Source organism: Monodon monoceros, unplaced genomic scaffold, assembly GCF_005190385.1.
Source record: "Monodon monoceros isolate NGI ecotype Baffin Bay Population unplaced genomic scaffold, NGI_Narwhal_1 Super_Scaffold_2, whole genome shotgun sequence".
In the NCBI taxonomy this organism is placed as follows: domain Eukaryota; kingdom Metazoa; phylum Chordata; class Mammalia; order Artiodactyla; family Monodontidae; genus Monodon; species Monodon monoceros.
In genome coordinates this window covers 44,615,896-44,639,819 of record NW_021703776.1, presented here as the reverse complement: position 1 = coordinate 44,639,819, position 23,924 = coordinate 44,615,896, and the positions used below count along the sequence as shown (strand labels likewise).

The 23,924-nt window shown below is 35.1% G+C and overlaps 1 protein-coding gene across 3 annotated transcripts in view; it reads left to right on the top strand.

Moving 5' to 3' along the window:
* The window catches only part of C1GALT1 (core 1 synthase, glycoprotein-N-acetylgalactosamine 3-beta-galactosyltransferase 1), a 32,773-nt gene extending 9,321 nt beyond the window's left edge, over positions 1 to 23,452 (top strand). For 2 of the 3 annotated variants that reach the window (XM_029234489.1, XM_029234491.1), the window contains exons 2-4: positions 8,513 to 8,749; positions 11,950 to 12,617; positions 18,336 to 19,163. In XM_029234489.1, the coding sequence (XP_029090322.1) occupies positions 8,513 to 8,749; positions 11,950 to 12,617; positions 18,336 to 18,554 (1,124 nt within the window). In that variant the 3' untranslated portion in view covers positions 18,555 to 19,163. Of the gene's footprint in view, positions 1 to 8,512; positions 8,750 to 11,949; positions 12,618 to 18,335; positions 19,164 to 23,438 lie in introns of those variants that run through there. The other variant, XM_029234490.1, reaches the window with a different exon arrangement.
* Positions 23,453 to 23,924: the final 472 nt, after the last annotated feature.

The window sequence follows — 23,924 nt, the reverse complement described above, 5'->3', positions numbered from 1 at the left end:
GCCCAGCCACTCCACGGCATGTGGGATCTTTCTGGACCAGGGCACGAACCCGTGTCCCCTGCATCGGCAGGTGGACTCTCAACCATTGCACCACCAGGGAAGCCCCTTCTGGGGTTTTTTGATAGTAGCTATCCTTAATGGATGTGAGGTGGTATCTCATTGTGGTTTTGGTTAGCATTTTCCTAATGATAAGTGATGTTGAGCATTTTTTTCATACTCAACATGTTCATGCCTATTGGCCATGTGTATATCTTCTTTGGAGAAGTGTCTGTTCAGGTCCTTTGCCCATTTTTGGGCTGGGTTTGTGTTGTTATTGTTAAGTTTTAGGAGTTCTGTATATATTCTGGATATTAATCCCCTACTAGATGCATGGTTTGCAAATATGTTCTCCCATCCTGTGGGTTGCCTTTTTACTCTGTTGATAATGTCTTTTAATGTACAGGTTTTTAAAGTTTTATAAAGCCATGTTTGAGTATCTTTTCTTTTGTTGCATGTGCTTTTGGTGTCATATCCAAGAAATCATTGCCAACTCCATGTTGGGAAGCTTTTGTTTTATGTTTACTTCTAAGAGTTTTATACATTTAGGTTTTAGCTTAGGTCTTTGATCCATTTTGAGTTAATTTTTGTATATGGTGTTAGGTAAGGGTCCAGCTTCATTCTTGAGCATGTGGATGTCCAGTTTTCTCATTACCTTTTGTTAAAAAGACTGTCCTTTGTCCATTGAATGGGCTTGGCCCCCTTGTCAAAAATCTTTTGACCATGCATGCGAGGATTTATTTCTGTGCACTCTGTTCTATTCCATTGAGCTATATGTCAGTCTTTGTGCCAGTGTCACCCTGTTTTGATCACTGTAGCTTTTATAGTAAGTTTTGAAATTAGGAAGTGTGAGTCCTCCAGTTTTATTTTCTAAAATTGTTTTGGCTCCTTGAGGTACCTTGAAATCCCATATGAATTTTATGATGGATATTTCTATTTCTTCAAAAAAAAAAAAGTCATCGGATTTTGATACAAATTGCATTGAATTCATAGATCACTTTAAGTAGTGTTGACATCTTAACAATATTAAATCTTCCAGTCCATGAACATGGGATGTCATTCTGTTTGTGTCTTCTCTAATTTCTACTGAGGATGCAAGACATATTAATGTTCTCATTGAAAAGTAACAAAAAGATATTCTCACTTTTGATCTTCTGAATCGGAAATTGTGGGAATAGTTTTAAAAACAGAGTTATAGTTTGAGACTTAATACGACTTGGTTTTGCGGTATTACATAATTTTTGGAAGGTTTATCTGTTTCTAATCCTTACATACTTTTTCAGGATTCATAAAATTCCAAGGTCCTTTCTAGTACTGAGGTTGTGTAACTGTAATGCTCATAAAATACTTCAGGGTCATTAGGTGAAGGCTGTGTGTTAATATTTTCTATTTCTGTAGTTTTAATAAATTACTAATAGAAAATATTTTTAGTCTTTCTGTCTCTGAATTAATATGTACTTCTGTTATAATTTGTATGAGTTGAATACACATCAAAGGAAATAGTACATATAGTTCATGTTATATATCTAGTTTATGACTGGGTTATATAAGTGTATAAATGTGTCAGATGATGGGACCATATGACTTTTTATTCAGTAAATTAGGCAGTATAGATAAAGATACCTATTTGGAAAAAATAATTTCATCTGTGCCCCCCACATACACACACTTAAAACAAAACATTTGAATGCATTTTACAAGCCAGGCAATGTGTTAGTTGCTGGAGAGATAGAGAGAAAAGAGTTATAGCTGTTGTTCTTGAGGAACTTATAGTCTAGGGGGAAATAGATATGTACATACCTACTATGATGAAGTGTGATAAGTACATAGTAGGAGATGTGAATGAAGGAACAAGAAAATATTTGATGGGAAAGCAGTTAATTTGATCATGGGTGATGGGGAAGACTGATTATGAAAAGTACTGAAACTAAGGTAACCATGAAAGATAATTATGCATTTATCCAGTAGACATAACTGAGGAGGGCACTCCAAGCAGAAAGAATAGAATGGCCAAAGTCATCCATATGAAAGGCCATGGCAGATTTGGAGAATGGCTCAGTATAGGCTTTATGGATAGGGAGTATCAAGAGTGCAGGAAGGTAAACTAGAGCTAGATCTTGTTTACCAAGTAAGTAGTATGGACTTGATCCTGTGGCATTGGAAAGTATTTCCTTTAAACAAGACTGGTATGTGAAGCCTTTATTAAGTTGGGAAACAGAGGTAAGAGAGTTGAGCCCAAGGGAGAATGATCAAGGAATGGAGGGAGAAAAGTGTTTACAGAGTGTAAAATAGATGTGGAAATATAATCAGGTTTGGGGACTTGGGGCATGAATAGGAGATGCTTTGCACTCTTATTTCAAGCCAGCTGATACTTACTGTACCAATGTCTTGTGAAAAGCATCATGGTCAAGAACTCAGAGGTAGGAAACTATTTTTTGTCTTCTGGGAGTTTATATCCTGTAAACAGGAGAAAATATACCAATGACCATATCCTTAGTTCCTAGGACAGTATTTGACACATTGAAAGGTGCTCAATCAGTATCACCTTCCAAAGATTTCGTAAAACCTCACAGTCAAGTTAAAATCAAGTTGCGTAACTCTCAAACTGTAATTCTGTTTGTTTTTTTTAAATATTCCCACCATGGGGCTTCCCTGGTGGCGCAGTGGTTGAGAGTCTGCCTGCCGATGCAGGGAACACGGGTTTGTGCCCCGGTCCGGGAAGATCCCACATGCTGTGGAGCGGCTGGGCCCGTGAGCCATGGCCGCTGAGCCTGTGCGTCCGTAGCCTGTGCTCCACAACGGGAGAGGCCACAGCAGTGAGAGGCCCGCGTACGGTAAAAAGAAGAATACGATGGCACGACTTTTATCTTTCAGGATATTAGTGATAGTTTTGAGGGTTTTTCTTTAAGTTTTCATCTCATTACATGGTCTCTTTAAAGTTACATTAAATTTGACTATGTTGATCTTTTTCTTTCATATTAGAGGCTTTCTTTAAAATATCTGGTGATTCTTACCTGGCTATTTATATTTTAGAGTAGATATTAAAAAAATAATTGAAATCTCTGTACATGTTTTTAGGGCTTATTACCAGTAGTCCTCAGTAAGTCCTCCTTATTACAGTAGTCCTGTATGATGGTTTAACTGGAATGATTCATTGCTTAACCTTTTTTGGGGATTTCATAATGCAAAACAAACCAATTGGTTTTTAACTTTACCTGTGCAACAATCACTGTAACAGATGATGCTAATACTCTGTCCATAGGCCTTTATCTCCTTCCTCTTCACAGGCTTTGTTGTAGGGCTGCCCTCAAACTGCCAGATCCTATTTTGCCAATGTACAGGCTCTGGAATTGTCTGGGGAATTTGTTTCCTACGGATAGCCCTTAACCAGTGATTGACTGTGTGGGTACAACTCTGAGGTGTGGCCTACACTGCCTCTAGAACTACCTTGAGGGATTAAGCTAAAATTACCCTCCATGGACTTTGCTTGGTATCTTACCCTTTCTTGACTTCCTACCCTTCCCTGTGCTACTTCCCTACAAGTTTCTCCCAGAAATACTTTCTAATAAATCACATTTGCACAAATGTGTCATCTCAGAGTTTGCTTCCTGGGGACCCAACTTAAGATAACTACTAATGTTTGGGCTGCATTTCCTGTAATAATGTATTATTTGGGGGTAAGATTGGACTGAGGTTTTCTATTTTATTTTTGGTCTCTCCTTGTCAGATATCAGTATCCAACCTTTTACATAAAAGAAGAATTGGTTAAGTTCTGCTACTTAATTTTCCAGAATGATTTATGTAGTATAATAATTATGTTTTTTGAAAGACTGAAGTATTTCATCCAGGAAAAACCTGGACCTCTTTGAAGTCTGGCTGTTTGACAACATTCTTTATTTCTTCTCTGGTTTTTTGGTTCATTTAGGTTTTATATATTGAGTCAGCTTTGATTATTTGTTTTTTTAGAGAAATGTGGTTTTCATTTAGGTTTTCATGTTTAATAGTTATTATATAAAATGCTCTCTTTTTTTTCATTTCATCTGTGAATTTGGATATAGTTTGAATCCTGATTTGCACGAACCAAATGTGAAAAGACATTTGTGAGCTAATTGAGGCAATTTGATTATAGAAGACAGTTGGGAAAATTTGATTACATACTTGAGTTGGATAAGTCCAAAGAATTATTGTTAATTTTGTTAGGCATTGATAATTTTGTTAGGCATTTGATAAGGGCATTTTGGCTTGTAAAAAAATGTCCATATTTTCAAAGAGGTGTGTAGACGTACATAGAGGTGAGATGACTTGATGTCTGGGATTTGCATTAAAATACTGTCATCAATTGAAGAAATAATAAAGTAATGTAGCAAATTTTAAAGTTATAATTCAGTCGTGTGATGGATATATGGGGGTTTATTGTTATACTTTTGTGTGTATTTGAAGTTTTTTTTAAAATTTTATTTAATTTATTTTTTTATACAGCAGGTTCTTATTAGTCATCAGTTTTATACACATCAGTGTATACATGTCAATCCCAATCGCCAATTCAGCACACCACCATCGCCACCCCCCCACGGCTTTCCCCCTTGGTGTCCATACATTTGTTCTCTACATCTATGTCTCAGCTTCTGCCCTGCAAACCGGTTCATCTGTACCATTTTTCTAGGTTCCACATACATGCATTAATATACGATATTTGTTTTTCTCTTTCTGACTTACTTCACTCTGTATGACAGTCTCTAGATCTGTCCATGTCTCAACAAATGACTCAATTTCGTTCCTTTTTATGGCTGAGTAATAGTCCATTGTATATATGTACCACAACTTCTTTATCCATTCGTCTGTCGATGGGCATTTAGGTTGCTTCCATGACCTGACTATTGTAAATAGTGCTGCAATGAATTAAATTAAATTAAATTAAATTAAAGCTTAAATTAAGCTTAAAAAAAAACCTCTGAGTTACCCCTCTAATGAAATTAGAGTACACACTTGTTAGCACATTCTCTCCTACCCCTCCCCACTCCATTTTTATTCACATGATATGCCCTTTCTGCCTACGTGTCTTACAGTTAAATTACTGTTATCACTTTATCTCATGTAGCTTTTCTTTCTAGGATAATAATATTTCTGCTTTGTTTCATCATTACCACTCCACAGTGTTATATTGGAAAGGATTACAACCTTCTATTAATGCTAACCCTTTCATTGTGTGATTTCTTCATTTGTGAATTTGGGTTTTTGTTTTTGTTTTAATTTGGATTTTACTCTCAACTGGTAACTCTCATTACCTTTAAGTAGGTAATGTATCAAGGGTATGTGGGTACTGAGTCCTTTGCATATTTGAGAATGTCTTCCTGTTACATGGATTCTTGAATGACAACTTGCTGAATCTTTAAGTCTATGGGAATGTTGTCCCCCTCAAAAACTTGGGTTTTTGCAGCATTTCTTTTGACATATAATAACACAGAGGAGAAAGCTGCCTAATAATTTTTCCCTTGTAGTTCTGCCTAATTTTTCCCTTTGACTTGCTTATTTTTCCCTGGATACTTATAGAGGTTTTTTTTTTAAGTGAAGTTCAGGATCTCTTTTTTTTTCTTTTTTAATTTAACTTTTTAAATTTAATTTTATTTATTTTTTATACAGCAGGTTCTTATTAGTTATCTGTTTTATACATATTAGTGTATATATGTCAATCCCAGTCTCCTAATTCATCCCAACAACAACAACAACCTCCCCCCACCCCAAGTTCAGGATCTCTTAACCAAGGTTTTTCTTGATTATATGTGAGACCCTTAAATATTTTGATGCATGGCCTCCATTTCAGTGCATTTTCTTTTATATCTTTGACTTTTTTTTTTTCTATTTCATTTGTTCTATTCTCTTTTGAGAAATGTTATTTCTGTGTTGGCTCTCCATTGCCCGTCTTTCATAGCTATCATTTCCTGCATAATTGCTCTAATCCCTTTAGTTTCTAAAAGACTACAAAATAGTCCTATGTAGTTTAAGATTTTCTTTCCTATGGAGTAAGTATTCAGGTCTGTGCTTTTCCCTTGTCTTTTGCATCCTATGCTTAATTTTGTTTCCCACTACAAGGTTTTTATGTAGGTTCCATGTATTTCTGCTTGTTCATTTTTTGTTTTGTTTTGTTTTGTTTTGTTTTTTTGCGGTACGCTGTGGCCTTTCCCGCTGCGGAGCACAGGCTCCGGACGCGCAGGCCAAGCGGCCATGGCTCACGGGCCCAGCCGCTCCACAGCACGTGGGATCCTCCCGGACTGGGGCATGAACCCATGTCCCCCACATCGGCAGGCGGACTCTCAACCACTGCACCACCAGGGAAGCCCTATACCTTATATCTTAATCTTGTCATTGAACTTATTGACTAACTAAAGTTATTAGTAGGAAAATCTCTTATCTAAGTCTCCTGTGGGTCAGTTTCTATTTTCTACTCTTTTCTCTGTTTTCAGTTGACTTTTAATTTTGATACCTGATTATTTTTTATTGTGTTGGACATTATCACTACCAAAAAAATTATAATAATAATTTGAGGTTCTCCATAATTTTATATTTATCCAGGAAACTTTATTTTTGCAGTTAGGCTAGGGGTAGATCACCCTCATCAGTCAGTGGTTAAGATGGTTCCAACTTGGGCTTCAGTCCTTGTGAAGGTTGGTCTAATTTCTGCTCCTTCCTTATTCCTAGATTGTAGCCTTTGAGGGTCCAGATAAAAGCCTGGCTGTTTTCCAGGACCTCTTCTCCGAGACAGATGCTGGACTCTGTTTTTTTTCTTAGCTTCTTTGCGTCAGCTCCTGTTTTCTCTGTCAGAATCAGTAGCTGTCTTGAGGAATGAAGCTGTGCCAAATGTCCAGCCCACCTTTCCTGACTTCTTTCTTTATCCAGAGCTTGTCCCCCCTCCCCTCAATTCTCACTGCCTTGATATCTTACCAGTGTTTCCAAACATATATATTTTTACATTTTGTTCAGCTTTTCTGGTTGTACTCAGCTGGATGGTTGGTTTTAAAGAACCTAGCCATTCTGGAAATATAACCACATGAAGTTGTTTTGTTGTTCCAGTGGTGATCATTGGTTTGTTTATTTGTTTTTACAAAATATTTCAAAGCAGTTTTTATTTTGACGGTCATATCTCCCAAACCCCTACCTTCACTATACATGTCCATTGTCCTGTGCTGTTAGTGGTGATTGGGTAAAGAGTTTGAGAAATGCAATGGAAAGAGCACTGACTTTTTAAGCAGACAGACGTGGGTTCAAATTGTGACTTTTATTGATTTTTGTCAACCTATGCAAGTTATCTGTTAACTTTTTTAAATTTCTGTTTTCTTATCTGCAAAATGGTCATAGTGAGAATGAAAAATGAAATTAAAATTTTTTTCAAGCGAGATAAAGTATGGACTGCATCTGGCATGTGGTAGATGCTTAGCAAACGTTTAAAAAATTATCTTGGGGAGTTGGAAACTGTAGAATTAGGACTATTCTCATAAGAATTTCATAGGAATTTATAAGTTCACCATGTAGTAATTATTAGCAAACCCTTAAGAAGGGCCTGTTTCGTTGTCAGGCAGTTCAACAGGCATTTGTCGAGCAGCCACTGTCCCAGGCATCCTACTTAATCCTAGTGATATATAGATGCTGTTCGAGGTCTTGCAGTCCAGTGGGATAACAATGAAAGATGGTGAGCAGGTGGCAGCTGCATTCACCACTGCAGTGAAGCCTGGGTATTAGGGCGAGGAGTTGGCAAACTTTTCTTTTAAAGGGCTAGATGAGGCTTTGCGGGACATACTGCCACTGTTGCAGGTACTCAACTCTGCTGTTGTAGTGCAAAAGCAGCCATAGTCAACACTGGGTGTATTCAAGTAAAACTTCACTTACAAAAACAGGTGGCAGATAGGTTTGGCCCTGCGGATCCCGAAACAGTGCTGACTCTAGCCTTCTACAAGCTAAGAATTCTTCTTACATCTTTAAAAGATTGTTTTAATAAAAAGCAAGAAAAAGAATATACAAGACACTATTTGTGGTCCACAAAGCCTGATGTATTTTATTTCTAATTCTTTACAGAAAATGTTTGCTGACCCCTGATGAGAGTAGGTAATGATTACTACCAAAAGAGAAAAAGGGTAAATATAAGTATTTTGATAGCAAAGAAAGAAAAAGAACGTGGCAAGCAGGCTTGGGTCCATGCAGGATCCTGGCTAGAAGAACAGGAAATTCTGTGTGTAAATACTGACATATTTGCCCGTGCCCCACCCCAGCAGTGATCCTCCTAGTTGCTACTCATTTATTTTACTGAATTGTCCATACTGTGTGTTTTCGCAGCAAATAGAGGGACAAAAGTTAAATGCTCTTAGATATGTTCTCCTGCATGAAAGGAATTAACTTCCCAGTATAGCTAAAAGTTATCAGTGCTTACTCTTGGTATTTATATTGCTTTATAATTTATAACGCCCTGCTAATTTTTTTCTTACAGAAATACATTTTCGGGAAATGGCCTCTAAATCTTGGCTGAATTTTTTAACCTTCCTTTGTGGATCAGCAATCGGATTTGTTTTATGTTCTCAGCTACTTAGTATTTTGTTGGGAGAACAGAGGGACCTCCAGCCTAATATTCTTCATAATGATCCTCATGCTAGGCATTCATATGATAATGAACAGAATCATCTAGAAGGACAGATGAACTTTGATGCAGATGCTAGCCAACATAAAGGTATGGCTTACTTTATTAAGGAGTAAAGATAAACCATATTTTTCAATCTGTTTAAGTGTTGAGAGAATTGGAAAAAGTTATTTATATGAATTTTATTATATCACTATATCTTTTGATGAAAATGAGCTTAATTCTAGATATTAAATGACAGTTCTTGCTTTGCCTCAGGAGAAGGCAATTGCTAAAACCCAGATTTATTTAGGGTGTAAGATATTAACTTTGAATTTATTTTTAAATAGAAATAGTTCAGAAACCATAATTTGGGGAAAGGCAAGACTTTCAAGTTAGATTTGTTTCTAAAAATTTTAATTTTGTTATCATGGTTCATATCTGTGTCTTTGGTTTTTGCTATCATCTTGTTTTAATCTTGGTTTTTGCTTAGTCTGGTTTTCCTAGAAAAGCTCAAGAGGTATATATAAATCTCAATTTATATTTTATCAGTAGCTAACGTAACTAATCTTTTCTTGTTTTGAGAGGCATAAAAAATTAGGAAAGTAGAAAACTAGGAATGTGTTATATATAATGACTTCATTTTCTCCTGGTCTTCTACCTCTATCCAAATGTTCTGAATTATGTCCTCTATGTGCCCCTTAAATGCTGGTTTTCTCCAAGTTTCTGTCCTTTGGCTCTTTCTTTGCCTGTGTGATGTCATCAATCCCCATAATTTTAGTTTCCATCTGTTCCTTGCTGGCTTTACCTTAGCCCAGTTCCAGACACTACGAGAAGACATTCAGAATTCAAAGATCTCTGCAAATTGTGATTTATTTGACAGAAAACAGTACAGCAGCTTGAAAAACCATTGGAATTCTGGAATGCAGAGGGTCCCCCATTAAGGGTTTTTTCTCTTATCTTTTTGGCAGTAAATTGCTTCTTTCCTATCTCTCAAGCTGAGGTTGAGGGCGAGGTATCACATCCTTGTTGAGTTTTATGAACTAGCAAATACATGCATACTATTACAAAGTGTGTCGTGTGTGTGAATGTTTATATGACAGTGATTCAGCTCTGAGCAGCCATGTTCTTATCACAGAGCAGTTTAATCATTGTGCACTTGATCTGTATCATTGCTCTAGGTCTTCTCAGTTGGAGCCAGGCTTCTCTACTCCTGGTAGGCTGTACTAGATCGGCCTCACTGCAGGCACATATATTAGGATCTACTTGTCCTACTTGATGGTCCACAGAATGTGGGGTATGCTAGAGGTCTGTTTCTCTCAGACTTAACATGTGTAAATCACACTCCTTTTCCTTTATAATCCTAAAATTCATTCTTTCTCCTATTTTTATATAGCTCATTACTTTCTGCCTAAGCCAGAAACTATGAAGTCGTGGTAGGTGCTTTCCTTTGCTTACCAATCAGTCCTGTTTCTCATAAATTCTAACAGTCTGCTTCTTTACCATTTTTTAGGTTACTTCTCTCAATCTGTAGCACGCTTGCCCTAGTTCAGGCTGTATATCCATGTACCTGCTCTCAAGCAAACTTCACCATGCCTTTTGTCCTTTCTTCTGGTGAGCTTCATTTAGAGACCTAATTTTTGCATCATGTCTTATTTTTCCTGATATTGCTTTATATCCCCTTCTTCTCTATTCTAGCCAACTTCCCATTCCACTGTTCTATAGTGTTTATAAGGCATTGCTTTATTTTACCCTCAGCACATTGAAACCTTCATACATACCTCTATTATAGCATTTCTAGTGTATGGCAAGTATTGGTTTGCATGCCAAGCTCCCATGCTAGAATGAATTCTTCTGAAGACACATGAATAATACATGTGTCTTATTCATCTTTTTATCTCCTGTACCAGTACATGCCTACTACAGAGTAATGAATGAATTAATAATTGAAAGAATGAGAAAGACTATCTACCAGATTCCAGCAGTAGGGAGAAGGATGTCTTGCTCTAAGTGAAACATATTGGGGATTGCTGCTTCCACCACTTTCCCCACCATCCAGAATTTGGTATATCTGTACAGCTAAGAGATTGGGCTCCTCAAGTATATGAAATGTGAATGCTCTCTGACTGAAAAGAGGGTAATTTTCTCTGTTTTTGGATTGTGAATTCTTGAAATTCAGAAGGACATGAGAATACTTTCATGCCCTGCCCAATCTTTCCTTCTACTCTCTCTCCATCAGTTAACTAGAAATTTTTGCCTCCAGTTGTTAACTTTTCGCAGGGCTGAGCTTTTTTAACTCACTGGTTGACCTTAACTTTAAGGATGTTTCCTCAGAATTCTGCCTAGAGCATTGCTACACAAAGTGAGGTTTTGCAGACTCATGCTGGTCCACAACTAAATAAGTATTAAAATCAGGATTAAATAGTTAGAAACCTTTATGGTAATTTGACAATAATTTTGAATAAATCTAGAAATAAAAACTTTGGGCTTGTATTTTATATTTATTTTTTAAATTTTATTTTATTAGTAATTCATTTTTAGCATATTTACAGAAGTATAGGTCTCTAACTATTGGAAATAAAAATTGATCCTTCACCAAGCACTGATCTGGAATATCATAGTTGGATTCTTCCTCTAGAGCAGTGTTACTCAAAAGGTAGCCTTGGCCTGACAGCCTGTGAATTGTTTGTTACCTGTCTGCATCCTAATAAGGATCTTGCACCAGGATGTAACTCAGTTAAGCTCGCTGCTGAGTTAAGTGGACGTTTTGATAGGTTGTAGTAAAACTTCCTTGATGAAAGAAGTAACATGTTGCTTTATATTCTGGCATAAGCTCCCTATTTCTTTGCCGACCAGTGCTTTGAAAAACACTGCTCTAGACAATCTTGGAAATACTACCGCTACCTGTTCTTCTGTTTCTCACTGTTAGATTTGCATTTTGGAATGAGGTATGTTACTGTAAGAAGTAATCTCTGTTTTGCATTAACTCCTCTTCTTCGAACTGGGGTAGTCATGAAAACATTTTTAAAACCACCTCAGGGTACTTGTAGAAATTCTTAACACTAGACTCTTGTGGACTCCAAAATGAACTGCTGCTTCATTAGTTTGTCTTTACTGCCCTTCAGAAGCTTATTCACAGCAGTGAGAAATTCCTGTCAATGTTCTGTTTCTTTCAGCTAAATCACTAATGGTAAAGAGGTATATGGGGGCGGGGGGATCTTTGAAATTGTTTAAGAAAATGTCTTCTTTGATATAATTTATTTGGATTTTACAACTATGTAAATTAACTTTAAACAATTTCTGTTTAATAGATGAGAACACTGACATCGCTGAAAACCTCTATCAGAAGGTTAAAATTCTTTGCTGGGTAATGACAGGGCCTCAAAATCTAGAGAAAAAGGCTAAACACGTCAAAGCTACATGGGCCCAGCGTTGTAATAAAGTGTTATTTATGAGTTCAGAAGAAAATAAAGACTTCCCTGCTGTGGGACTAAAAACCAGAGAAGGCAGAGACCAACTATACTGGAAAACAATTAAAGCTTTTCAGTATGTTCATGATCATTATTTAGAAGATGCTGATTGGTTTATGAAAGCAGATGATGATACGTATGTTATATTAGATAACTTGAGATGGCTTCTCTCAAAATACAACCCTGAAGAGCCCATTTACTTCGGGAGAAGATTTAAGCCCTATGTAAAGCAGGGCTACATGAGTGGAGGAGCAGGATATGTACTGAGCAAAGAAGCCTTGAAGAGATTTGTTGATGCATTTAAAACAGACAAATGTACGCATAGTTCCTCCATCGAAGATTTAGCACTGGGGAGATGCATGGAAATTATAAATGTAGAAGCAGGAGATTCCAGAGATACCACTGGAAAAGAAACTTTTCATCCCTTTGTACCAGAACACCATTTAATTAAGGGTTATCTGCCTAGAACCTTTTGGTACTGGAATTATAACTATTATCCTCCTGTAGAGGTAAGTTTAGAAATTTTATTACTGTATAAATACTTAGACTGACTTTTGTTTACTTAAAAAAAAAACTAATAATGTGTATGTTTCTTTAGTATCAATAACTAAGAATCTACCTTAGTCTTTTTATATCGAATGGCAGTGTAACAGAGTAGATGAGAACAAAGGTGTCGGCAGTGGTAATTCAACAAATATTCGTACTACTGTATGCCAGGCACTAAGAATATAGCAGTAAATATGGCCAAGTTCCAGTTCTTATGAACCTTACATTCTGGATGAAGAGACATACAATAAACAGGCAGACAAGTCAAGTTATAATATGATTTTAGGTAGTGGCAAGTGCCCTGAAGAACAGTAAACCCAGGTAAGAGGATGGAGAGTGACCCAGAGTGGAATGGGGTACTGTAGTTTAGGCAATTAAGGAAGACTTCTCTAAAGGGTAACTTTTGAACAGAAACCTGAATGAGGTTAGAAAGCAGGCTACGGGAAGATCTGGGTAAAGAGCCTTCACGTCTTTAGGAACAACACATGAAAAGACTTTGAGGTTCAGAAAGACCTACGTTCAAATCCTGCTGAATGACCTTGGATGGACAGAATTTGCCTAATTCCTGAGCCTAAGTTTCCTCATTTGTAAGATGGATCTGATGTACCTGTCTCATTCAGTGGTAGTTACGGTGTAGGACCATGTCTATCACACAGTGAGCACCTAATAAGTCCTAGATCTCACTTGACACCTTAGCTTACATTCCTGAGAATTTTATCTAAAATACATTATTTTACTAAATGTTTCAGATGTATAGCTAAATATTTGAGAAGGATATACTATTTTGTACCCAACAATCAGCTTTACCAAATATTAATCTTTTGTCACATTTGCTTCAGATTATTTTTTTAAAAGAAAAAGATATAGAACTAAATGAGGCCTATGTACCCTCCTCAGTCCAGTTCTCTTACCTCCTTCCTCAGAGTTAACCACTATCATGAGTTTAGTACTTATAATAACCATGCGTGTTTTTATATTTTTCCTACGTTTTTATGAATCTATAAATAATATATAGGATATTGTTTTGCAGATCTTTAAGTGGAATTATACCTCATGTATACTTGAACATATGCCTTTTTCACACATTGAAATTTGTCAACATTAATGTATGTATCTGCTTCATTAATTTAGACGGCTGTGTCATAATCTAATATATGAATATACTGTAACTTACCCATTCTTCAGCCGATGTATATTTAGTAGGCTGTTGCTGGTTTTTCACTATATGAGCATTGCAGCGGTGAATGACTGGAGACTGGGAGTCATGAAACCTAGCTTTTAGACTTAGTTCTCTTGTTGATTAATATGTCTCAAGGCAAGTTGCTAGTGCTCTTCACCTTCTTTCCTCTGGCCCTAAGGTACAAATAATACACTTTGTGCTACCTTTCTCTTCTTCATGAGCCAATGTTTTCAGATCATCAGCTAGAACAGTGGTTCTCAACCAGGGGCTTTTTTGCTTCCCAGAGGACATTTGGCAAAATCTGGAGACCTTTTTGCTTGTTAACTTAGCAGTTGCTACTGGCACCTAATGGATAGAAACCCACGAGACTGTAAACCCACTAGGTGCTAAACATTCCACAATGCACAGGGCAGCCCTCACAACAAAGATTATCCAGCCCAAAATGTCAACAGCACTGTGTTTTCAAAACCTTGACCGAGAATATCTGACCCAAGCTTTAAGCTATCAGCTTTAAAAAAGGAAAACTCGAAGCAAATCACTACCGTTTCAGCTCTCAACCACCAGTGTGTTCTTGTTACTTACACAGAAATGATAGCTAATCCTTACGGCAATCCTGCATTTAAGAGGGGACAAAACTGGGGCTCAGGAAAATCAAGTAACTGGTCTATCCTGCTAAGTAGCCTAGGCAGTATTGCAAATCCACTCTGGTTCTAAAAGCTTGTGTTATTTCCATCATGAGCACCCCTCTCTGATTAATGGGATATGTGCCCCCGAAAGGAGGGTAGGGGATATGTTAGAATAAATATTCTTTTGTTGGGATAAATTCCACTTGAATAAACATTTTAAAACACAGTTTTATGTAATGAGGTTGTTTGAAACCGTATGCTAGCATCTTATCACTATTAGAGATGCAAGAATTTCCTAAACTATAAAACAGATGTATTCCCAAGTGTGCTTTTGATAGTCTATTTTTGTTTTGGTTTTCGTGAGGTACTACTTTGGATTCTTCTTTAGTGTAAACTCTTCTTAAACCATTCCAAGATTACTTGACCTCTTCCCTTCTTAATTCTGCACCCCTTCCCATACAAAAATATACCCAAACTCAAAAACATTACAAATGCGTAATAACAAGTACACCTAATGCATGTAAGATTTTACTGAGAGTATCTGATATTGAGTACACATAACAGTAACAGTAAAGAGACATCATAATTGTCATTATTTTGTAACCAGCAAAATATCCTACTTTCTCTTTAAGAGTACTGCCCACAGTTCCCACCTACATATAGGGTATACCCAACAATATACTTTATATTAACAAAATAAATATTTCTATAGTACATATTTTATTTAAATTGTACTAGCTTTTTAAATGGATGGAAAATTTTATGTTCCTTCTATAATAATTTGTGAGTTGTATTGAAGACTGTAAAATGGGCTTGGAAGTTCCAAAATTGACCCAACCTTCTGATATTGTCTCTTCTCTCTCAGGAGGTTCTATATAAACCCAAAGTGAAATCAGACTTCTATTATTACTCATCATTTAATAAATCATCTTCTCTCTAAGGGAGTTACTGTTTTCAAAGCCATCCTGAGTCTCATACATACACTTCCTCTCTCTAGTAATCACTAAAAATACACTGTAGAAAATTTTTTTTAGAGGTTAGGGTGTGAGATATTCTAGATGATCAAAGAGTTGTGTTCTTAAGCTGGTTGTTCAGAACTTTGCGTGCAGTTCCCTTCTCATACCACTTTCTCACTTCCCTAGAAGTAAGTCTATTCCTAGGTATAAAGTCTGTTCCCTAGGAATAAAGTCTATTCTCTAGGACTACATACAGTCTATTCCCTAGCAGTAGATTTTTCACCAGAAAATTTGCAATCAGTCTTAATACAGTGGATTTAAAATAAGTGGATTTTAAAATATTTTAAAAACCCTCTACTTGTGAAATTGCCTTTTCGTAGGTCAGAAATGATCAAATATGGTTTATTATATTAATTCTTCAGTTTTATTTGCATTAACTCTAATCCATTTGAAACTTACTGATATATGGTTGATGTAGAGAGCTCTTGATTTTTCCAAATTGTTAACTAATTATTCCAGTACCATTTATTAACTGAGTCTTGCTTTCATTACTGATTTAAAAATACCTCCTTTATTATCATCCACTATAGCATTACTTATAGTAGGATCTGTATCTGAGATTTCAGTTCTATTTGGTTTTGGCTCAGTACCATATTGTTTTGAACCTTGTAGCTTCACAAAAATTTTAAGTTATTAAGAGTGTGTCTTCCTCTCCTTTACTTCTCCCTCTCTTTTAAATTGTTTTGGCAACTCTCATGTCTTTCTTCTTGTGTATAAACTTATTAATTTAGGAACGGTGGACATCTTTGCCCAGGATTTTTTAAGTTCCTTTTAGGTCCCTTAGTAAAGTTTTATACTTTTCTTCAGGTAAATCTTTATTTCTTAAGTATCTCCCTAGGTTTTTAGTATTTTTGTTACTCTTCTACTTGGGCTCTTTTCTAAAAACTTTTTAACTAGTATATACATGAAAGCTGTTTTTTTTTTTAAAAAAAAATCATCTTTAAAATCTGGCTCTTTTCCTGGATTTTTTATTTCTGATGATTTTTCACTCTCGAGTTTTTGGGGTATCCATAATCATATGCAAAGAACTAGGTATTTTGTTTCTAATAATTTTAGCTGGTTTTTTATAGCCTTTTATTGCTTATAAAGCTTAATAAAAACAGTATCCTGGCCATCCAGTAACAAAACAGTGCAATAGAGTATAACATAATTAATGCAGTAAATCTTATCAAAAATATTATTGCAATATTTCAGAGTTATATAAAATTGCTTCCAGAGAGGATCAGTAATTTAATATTAACCGCTCTTGTTCTAGTCTTTAGTTTACTATGCACTGGCCACTATAGTAGCCACTAACCATATATGACTACTGAGTGTTTGAAGTATGGCTATCAAAATTTAGATGTGCTCAGGTATAAAACTCATACTTGATTTCAAGGACTTAGCACAAATTAAAAGAATGATTTCATCAGTAATTTAAAAAATATTGATCACCTATTGAATATTAAGAAAATAATATAGATTTATTCAGTTAAAATATATTCAAATTAATTTCACCTATTTTTACTTTTTAAGTATGGCTATTGCATTGTGTGACTCACATATATCTACTTGACAGAGCTGGTTTGATAATCACAAGTTGACTTATCTGTTTACTTTTCATATTCCTATTATTAAATTCCCTAAAGTTGTAAAAAGTAGGCACCAGATAATTTTCCAGCATCTACTTAGTGGTCCAAGAAACCCACATATCCAGTGTTTGTTTCAAAGGAAACGTCAGAGGAAATACAGTGGACAATTTCTTAATGATTTTTACTGCATTGTAAGCTACATACTTCCAAACATGAATTATTAAATGTTCAATTTAATAGGTCAATATGAATCTTCTCTGGGAACTTGCCAGACTGTTTTTCTCCCTGGGCCCCTGCAAAGACATTAGAGACTTAAGTTTTCTTGGAGTCATCTGAATGAAACAGTCTCCAGATACCAGTTCTGACCCCCAGATGACCTTGTGACTATTTAAGTCTGGGACCAGTTTTTAAAATTTCTGTTTTATTTTCTTGCGTTTTCATTCCTCTTGTATGTTTGTTGTATTTTTGTTATTTTGTTTTTGTCTTGTTTTATTTAAATCTGCTCTCATGCCAACGCTATTAGAAATCTATGAGAGTTATATAACTGAACAAAGGTTTAACTTTGACCTACTTACTGAGGGCCACCTGAACTTGATTATTCTGTCAGTAATAGCTAACATTTATTGAGCATTTACTATAGGTAAAGCATGGTACCAAGTGGGTGACACGTTGTCTCCTTTAAGTAAGCATCTTTTGAACATAGGGAAATAGAAGCTTATAGAGATTAAGTAACTTGCCCAAGATTATATACTAGTAGGCAAAATTTAGACGCAAACCCAGGTGTGACTCAGCACTTCCTCTCTTAAATACTATACTGTTTGGGTTGATTTGTCGATGAAGTATTAGGTTGCAGACACATACTGGGCAAGGCTTTGTAGTCATTGAATGTTCCAAAGGTGTCTTTCTGAGGCTGAGCCAAGCAAAACTTCATAGTGAGAAAGTTATGAAGAGAAAGCAAAACTTGGAGAAATAGAGCATTATCCTTTGTATAGCTGACCCTTTTATTTGAAGAGGTCTCAAGCGTTTTCTTTTTTTGCTTATCCATAGGGCATGAGAGAATATTGTTTCAGTTAGATATACTTCAGTAACTTCATGTTTGATTTTAAATCATTGGGAACTCTGAAAACTCTTGGTTTCTTTCACAGGTCTAATAAATTATGTGCCTCTGCTTTACTTTGCCAGCCTTAATGCTTGGATTCTGTTAAAATTAGTGTTTCCTTTATCAGTATTTGAATATTGTATGTTAACAATGTGCTATTAATAATGCCTGTTTCCATTACTTTTTTAGGGTCCTGGTTGCTGTTCTGATCTTGCAGTTTCTTTTCACTATGTTGATCCTACAACTATGTATGAGTTAGAATACCTCGTTTATCATCTTCGTCCGTATGGTTATTTATACAGATATCAACCTGCCTTACCTGAGAAGATGCTAAAGGAAATAAGTCAAACATACAAAAACGAAGATACAAAAGTAAATCAGGAGCCCCTGAAAGAAAAACATAAATGAACAGAGGTAAAATGTCTAGCATTGCACTGAAGAAGAACTTCTCCATTTCTGATATAGAACACTGGAATCCCAGTGAGGAATTCTTTCTAAGTGAACATTCCATATTAGAAATTTTTCATATGAATGACTGTAAACTGAAGCTTTAAGTGAGCTGTGAAGTCTGTTGAAATGTGTTTTGATACAGTAATATATATACATATATGAAAAACTTGTGTTTTTAAAATGGTGGCCAGGCAGAGGAACGAGAAGAGATTTTGTTGCCTGTTCCTGACCACATGTATTATTTTCACTGAGAAACTAAAACAGTTAAATTTGCTAAAACTACACTGCATCATTGTTAGTAACCCACACACGATGCTACACAGATCTGCCTTAAAGAAAATTTAGAAGGAAATATTGTTGCTCAGTGTTGCTTGTAAACTCAAAACATGAGTTTATATTTGCAGTATGATATAAATGAACCAACCCCCCCACACACACACGTCCAACTTTTGTCTAATGAAAATTTTGCTGTGACTATTTATAATTGGCAGTATTTCTTCCAGAGTAAGGTAGAATAAGAATGGCACTTGACCTAAAGTGCATTAATAAAACCACATTTTGAAATTATCATGGGCCTTGACTGTATTATATACTTGGTTCTAATTAATAGTTAATCTTTTACTGAGTCCCCATTGTCTCTTTCCGAAACATGTTTAACCATTCTTGAATGCCATTCTCAACTATTAATATTTATTTACTGAAAGTGTTAATAGCATTCTGTAAACATGCATTTTTAAATATTTTATTCCCAAATTTGCCCATTGTTAATTATGGGTAACTAATAAATAGTAAATGTAGTGCTATTTGGGGATGCTTTTCTTATATTAGTGCCACTCTCAGGAATCACTAAGTAACATTTTTAACTGATTATTTAAAACTGTCCAACTACATAATTATAGTTCCTTTCATTCTCATCCTGCTGAGAGATGAGAACTTGTTTGTGCCTTTCATAACTTGTTTAAAGCAGAGTTTTGAGATTCATTTTCAGGCTCTGAGGTGGCTGTTAGTTACACTGGCAAAATAATTTGTGAGATTTTGACCAGAGTTAATTAAAAACATTAAAAAATGCAGAGTGCTTAAACAAATTGAAATATGTCAGATATTAAAAGACCAAATACTTAGTTTACGAATAACAGCCTGAATTTTGATGCTGACTTATTTGGGGATGATTGTTTTGCCAATGGACAGTTCTTGATGACATCAAAAACACATTCATAAATGTTTTGTTCTAATTTTAGGTACCCTCTATTTAAAGAATTTCTGGAAGGAAAGAAAATTTTAAATTTTTGTTGTCTTTCGCAATATCATCTTAGTGTATCCTAACAGAATACTTTACAGACTTTCCATAAGATTATCTTAAACGTTACAAATAATTTACATTTCTCTTATGTTTTATCATTATGCTAATTTTATGTGGCTGTCATGCCATTGATTCTGCTGCTTAGCTAAATAGTTTATATTTATTGTGCCAAAGCATGTCAAAACCATGACCTCTTTCAGCTGTATATTTGAGAGGATGTTCATCTTAGTGGCTAATTATGGATTACTCTGTCAACATAGTGAAAACTTATACCAGTTTTTACCAATTGAATTGTTTTTTGTTATTTTCATGATGATATCACCTGCCAGAATTTCAAGGCGTTCATTCTATTCTTTGAACAACTCTTTACCTTGGTATGGATAGGAATTTATTTGCAGTCCGTACATGCTACTTTTCTGTACTAGAAGTATAAATGGTTTACCATAAACATCCAAAAACCTTAAAATTGATTCTTAGGAAATCAACATTGTGATGAATCCTGGGGTCTGAAGTCAGACTGCCTGGGTTTAAATTCTTGCTCCATCACTAGTTTTGTAACCTTGAGCAATTTACTTAATCTCTCTGTGCCTCAGTTCCCTCATCTGTAAACTAGGGACAATAATACTACCTACCTCACAGGATTTATATGAGGATTAAATGAGTGAAAATGTGTACGGCTTTTAAAAACACTGTTTGGCCCAGAGTATGGAGTGCTAAGTATAAAGTTTTCTTATTATTCTTTACCTTGGAGTGTAAATATTTGTTTTAAATGAATGAGAAATCTGCTTTAATCAAATCAGGTAATAAAGGAAATAACTCATACATTTCTTATAATAAGTAATAGCTAGTTTTTATTTGATGCCTACTGTATGGCAGGTAACGTGCTTAGATACTCTGTGTTAATCCTCACAAATTGGGGGTTATTCCCATATTATAGATGAGAAAACTGAGGCTCAGAAAACTAGAGTCATTTTCCACTGTCAGAAAGCTACTAAGTAACAGAGCTAGGATTTATACTGGAAGCCTGTGTATTCTTTGCCCCATGTTAGCCTTGAGGTTAATCATTAGCATTATTTCCATTTTTACTTAATGGCAAGTGACATCTGATGCATTGGCCAGCAGTAGTCAAATTAACCAGCTAAATTGTCATAGTGGTTCTTAAATTGTTATTGTTATTATACTCTTGCCTGGGAGCTTGTTAAAACGGAGATTTCAAGACCCCAATTCCAGAAATTTTGATTCTATCATGGGACCCAGGAGTATGCATTCTTACCAGATACCCTGGGGCACTGGTTCTCCACCAGTGTGTGGTCCCAACCAGCAGTATCAGCATCACCTGGAAACTTGTTGGTAATGCATCCTCTCCTGGGTCTCACCCCAGACCTACTGAATCAGGAACTCTAGGGGTAGAGGCTAGCAATTATGTTTAAACAAGCCCTCCAGGTGAGTCTTATTCAGCATTCCCCTAAAACCTGGTGATTCTGATGCCAATCATCCTTAGATACTTGCCCCATAAGTAAGGTTATCTTTCAAAAATTTAGATAAAGCATGTTTTAAATGAGTGTAGTTCAGCATCACACTATATTAAATGTAAAAGACTAAAGATAATTTAAAGGGTCAGTGGATCATTCATTTTGGCAAAATTCTTTAGCTTCTTCAGAGTTACTAATATCAGGGCCCACAGTAAAATATGAAGTTTAGTAATTTCATATTGGGGCAGAAAAGTTTCAATAAATACTAGTAAGTATATATTAATTCATTAAAAGCATACTTAAATGAATGTCATAAAAAATGTCCACAGTTGTTAGTAAAAACATTTTAAATGGAGGTAGCAAAGTACTATTTTATAATGTGCAGAATGTTTTTCTGCCAATTCATACTATCAAAATTTCATCACTTTTCAAGAATCAGTTGACTGTCCTATAGGACCTAATAAAGAAAAAAACTCTCCAAGTATTTGATAGAGCACATAAAACCAGATTTCATGATGATAATGACTTACTGTCTTTTGAATTAAGATTTTTGTCATCTGGGTAAATGATTTTAGTATGGTCTCAAAACAGGCTTTTGCTATCTTACGTTCTCCAATGTCTACTTGTATTTTCAAGTGGGAAGTTCATAGATGATACAAAGCAGATTTTTGTCCCAGAGTTCAATTATTTGTTTTCAAATAAACTCAGAGGAGTTTTTGTTACTGTAAGAAGATTCGAAAATAAATCACTGACCAATTTTTTTTTTAAGTATGGTAATTGGATTTGAGCATTAAATTTACTAACTGGTTATTTTCATAATTGTTGGAGTATTAATTTTTCACTTCCTTGAGCCCGTTATACTGTATTATTACCAGATTGAGGCTTGAAAAATCCTTCGTTTGATTGATTAGATCAAGTCTACCCTTTTATTCATTTAAATTTTCATTTCTTTAGAATATTCTCTGACAATTTCTGCTTCTTTGTATTTATTGCCCCTTATTTCCTTGATAACTAACTTCCATTTTCTAACTACTCTTAATTCTGCCTTCGCAAGGTTAATTTGGCTGTTATTAGTGATTAGAGTTTGTATGTATCACTTACATTATTTTATACCTATTAATGTTAGGTTTCCCTATGAGGTTGGAAGTAAAAATTTGTCTAAGAATAATGCCTACTGGCTCTCAGGATACTTGACCTACTTAAAAGTCTACAATGTTAAACTAATGCTAGATATACAATTAAATGAAGTACAATTATTTGGATTCTATTACTTCCCAAATTCCCCTTTTCACAAACAAAAAAACCTCATTTGCCTCATCTCTCTACTTATTTATAGTAAGCCTGACAGAAGCATACTTAAGAAATCTAGGGGACAACCTGTGGTTTATTTTGTGCTAAATGTAACCTCTGTTGATTTTTAAAAGATGGCTTATGTTTATATATTGGAGTTGAAATAGAGATTTAATTCAAATTAGAATAAGAAATTTTATAAATTCTCTTTAGAGAAACCAACTCTGAAACTAGTTTCAGAGTTGAATAATGCTCTATTTCAATTCCTTTACCTCTCTAGTTTTTAGTTTATATGTGTTAAGTTTAAATAACTTTGCAGGGCACTGCAAATTAATAATCCATATGAAGTATATTATTAGAGGGAAACTAATCTTACTGCTAAGCAGTGTGTTATATTACCCAGTGAACGTTTGTGTTTTGGAATTTAAAAATTATGTAAGGTAATAGTATCATGGATGATTTAAAAATGTCTGGTGACTTGCTTATTTTAAGTGATCACCAATAAGTCAGAAAAATGTATTTTTAAATATGTTTTTTAAAGTGCCTTTTGAACATTTTTAAACAATGGATTTAAACAACTGCATAAAATAAATTACCATGTTTAAAGCTGTTTTATCTGATTATTTTTAACCGATGTAAAAGTTGTGGGAGAAACATTGTCTCTAATGGGTAGTTTTGGGGTTGTTTACCAAAAATATTAAACTATTTTCCCATCAAAATTATTCAATTTAAATAGGCTTAAATAATTTTTACTGCAATATATATTATTTTTCTTTAAAGCAACAAAATGTTCCACCTCTGATTTTGAATAATGTGCCTCAAAAAACAGAAACACCTACGCTGTAGGCCAGGTAAGTGTGTGTCTGTGTATATATGTGTATAGGTATACATATATGTTATAGAAAGAGGAAAAGATTGCTTTTCTATTTCTTGGTATATTTTGATCTGTCATGTACACTGAGAAATTAATTTATTCAACTAATTATTTATTTAAATAATTGTGCCCAGCATCTACTAGAAATACAGTGGTGAAGAAAATATACAGGATTTCTGTTCTCCTAGAGCCTTAATTCTACAGCTAGACAATAAACAAATTAATAGATGAAGGAACAAGATATTTCAGAGAATGGTGGTAGGAAAATAAAAGAGTGATATGGTAGAGCAATTTTCTGGGTGGGGTGTCAGGGATGACCTCTGAGGTAATATTTGAGCTGACCTGAATGACAAACATTTTATATGCTTCAAAAGGCATTTATTTATGTCTAT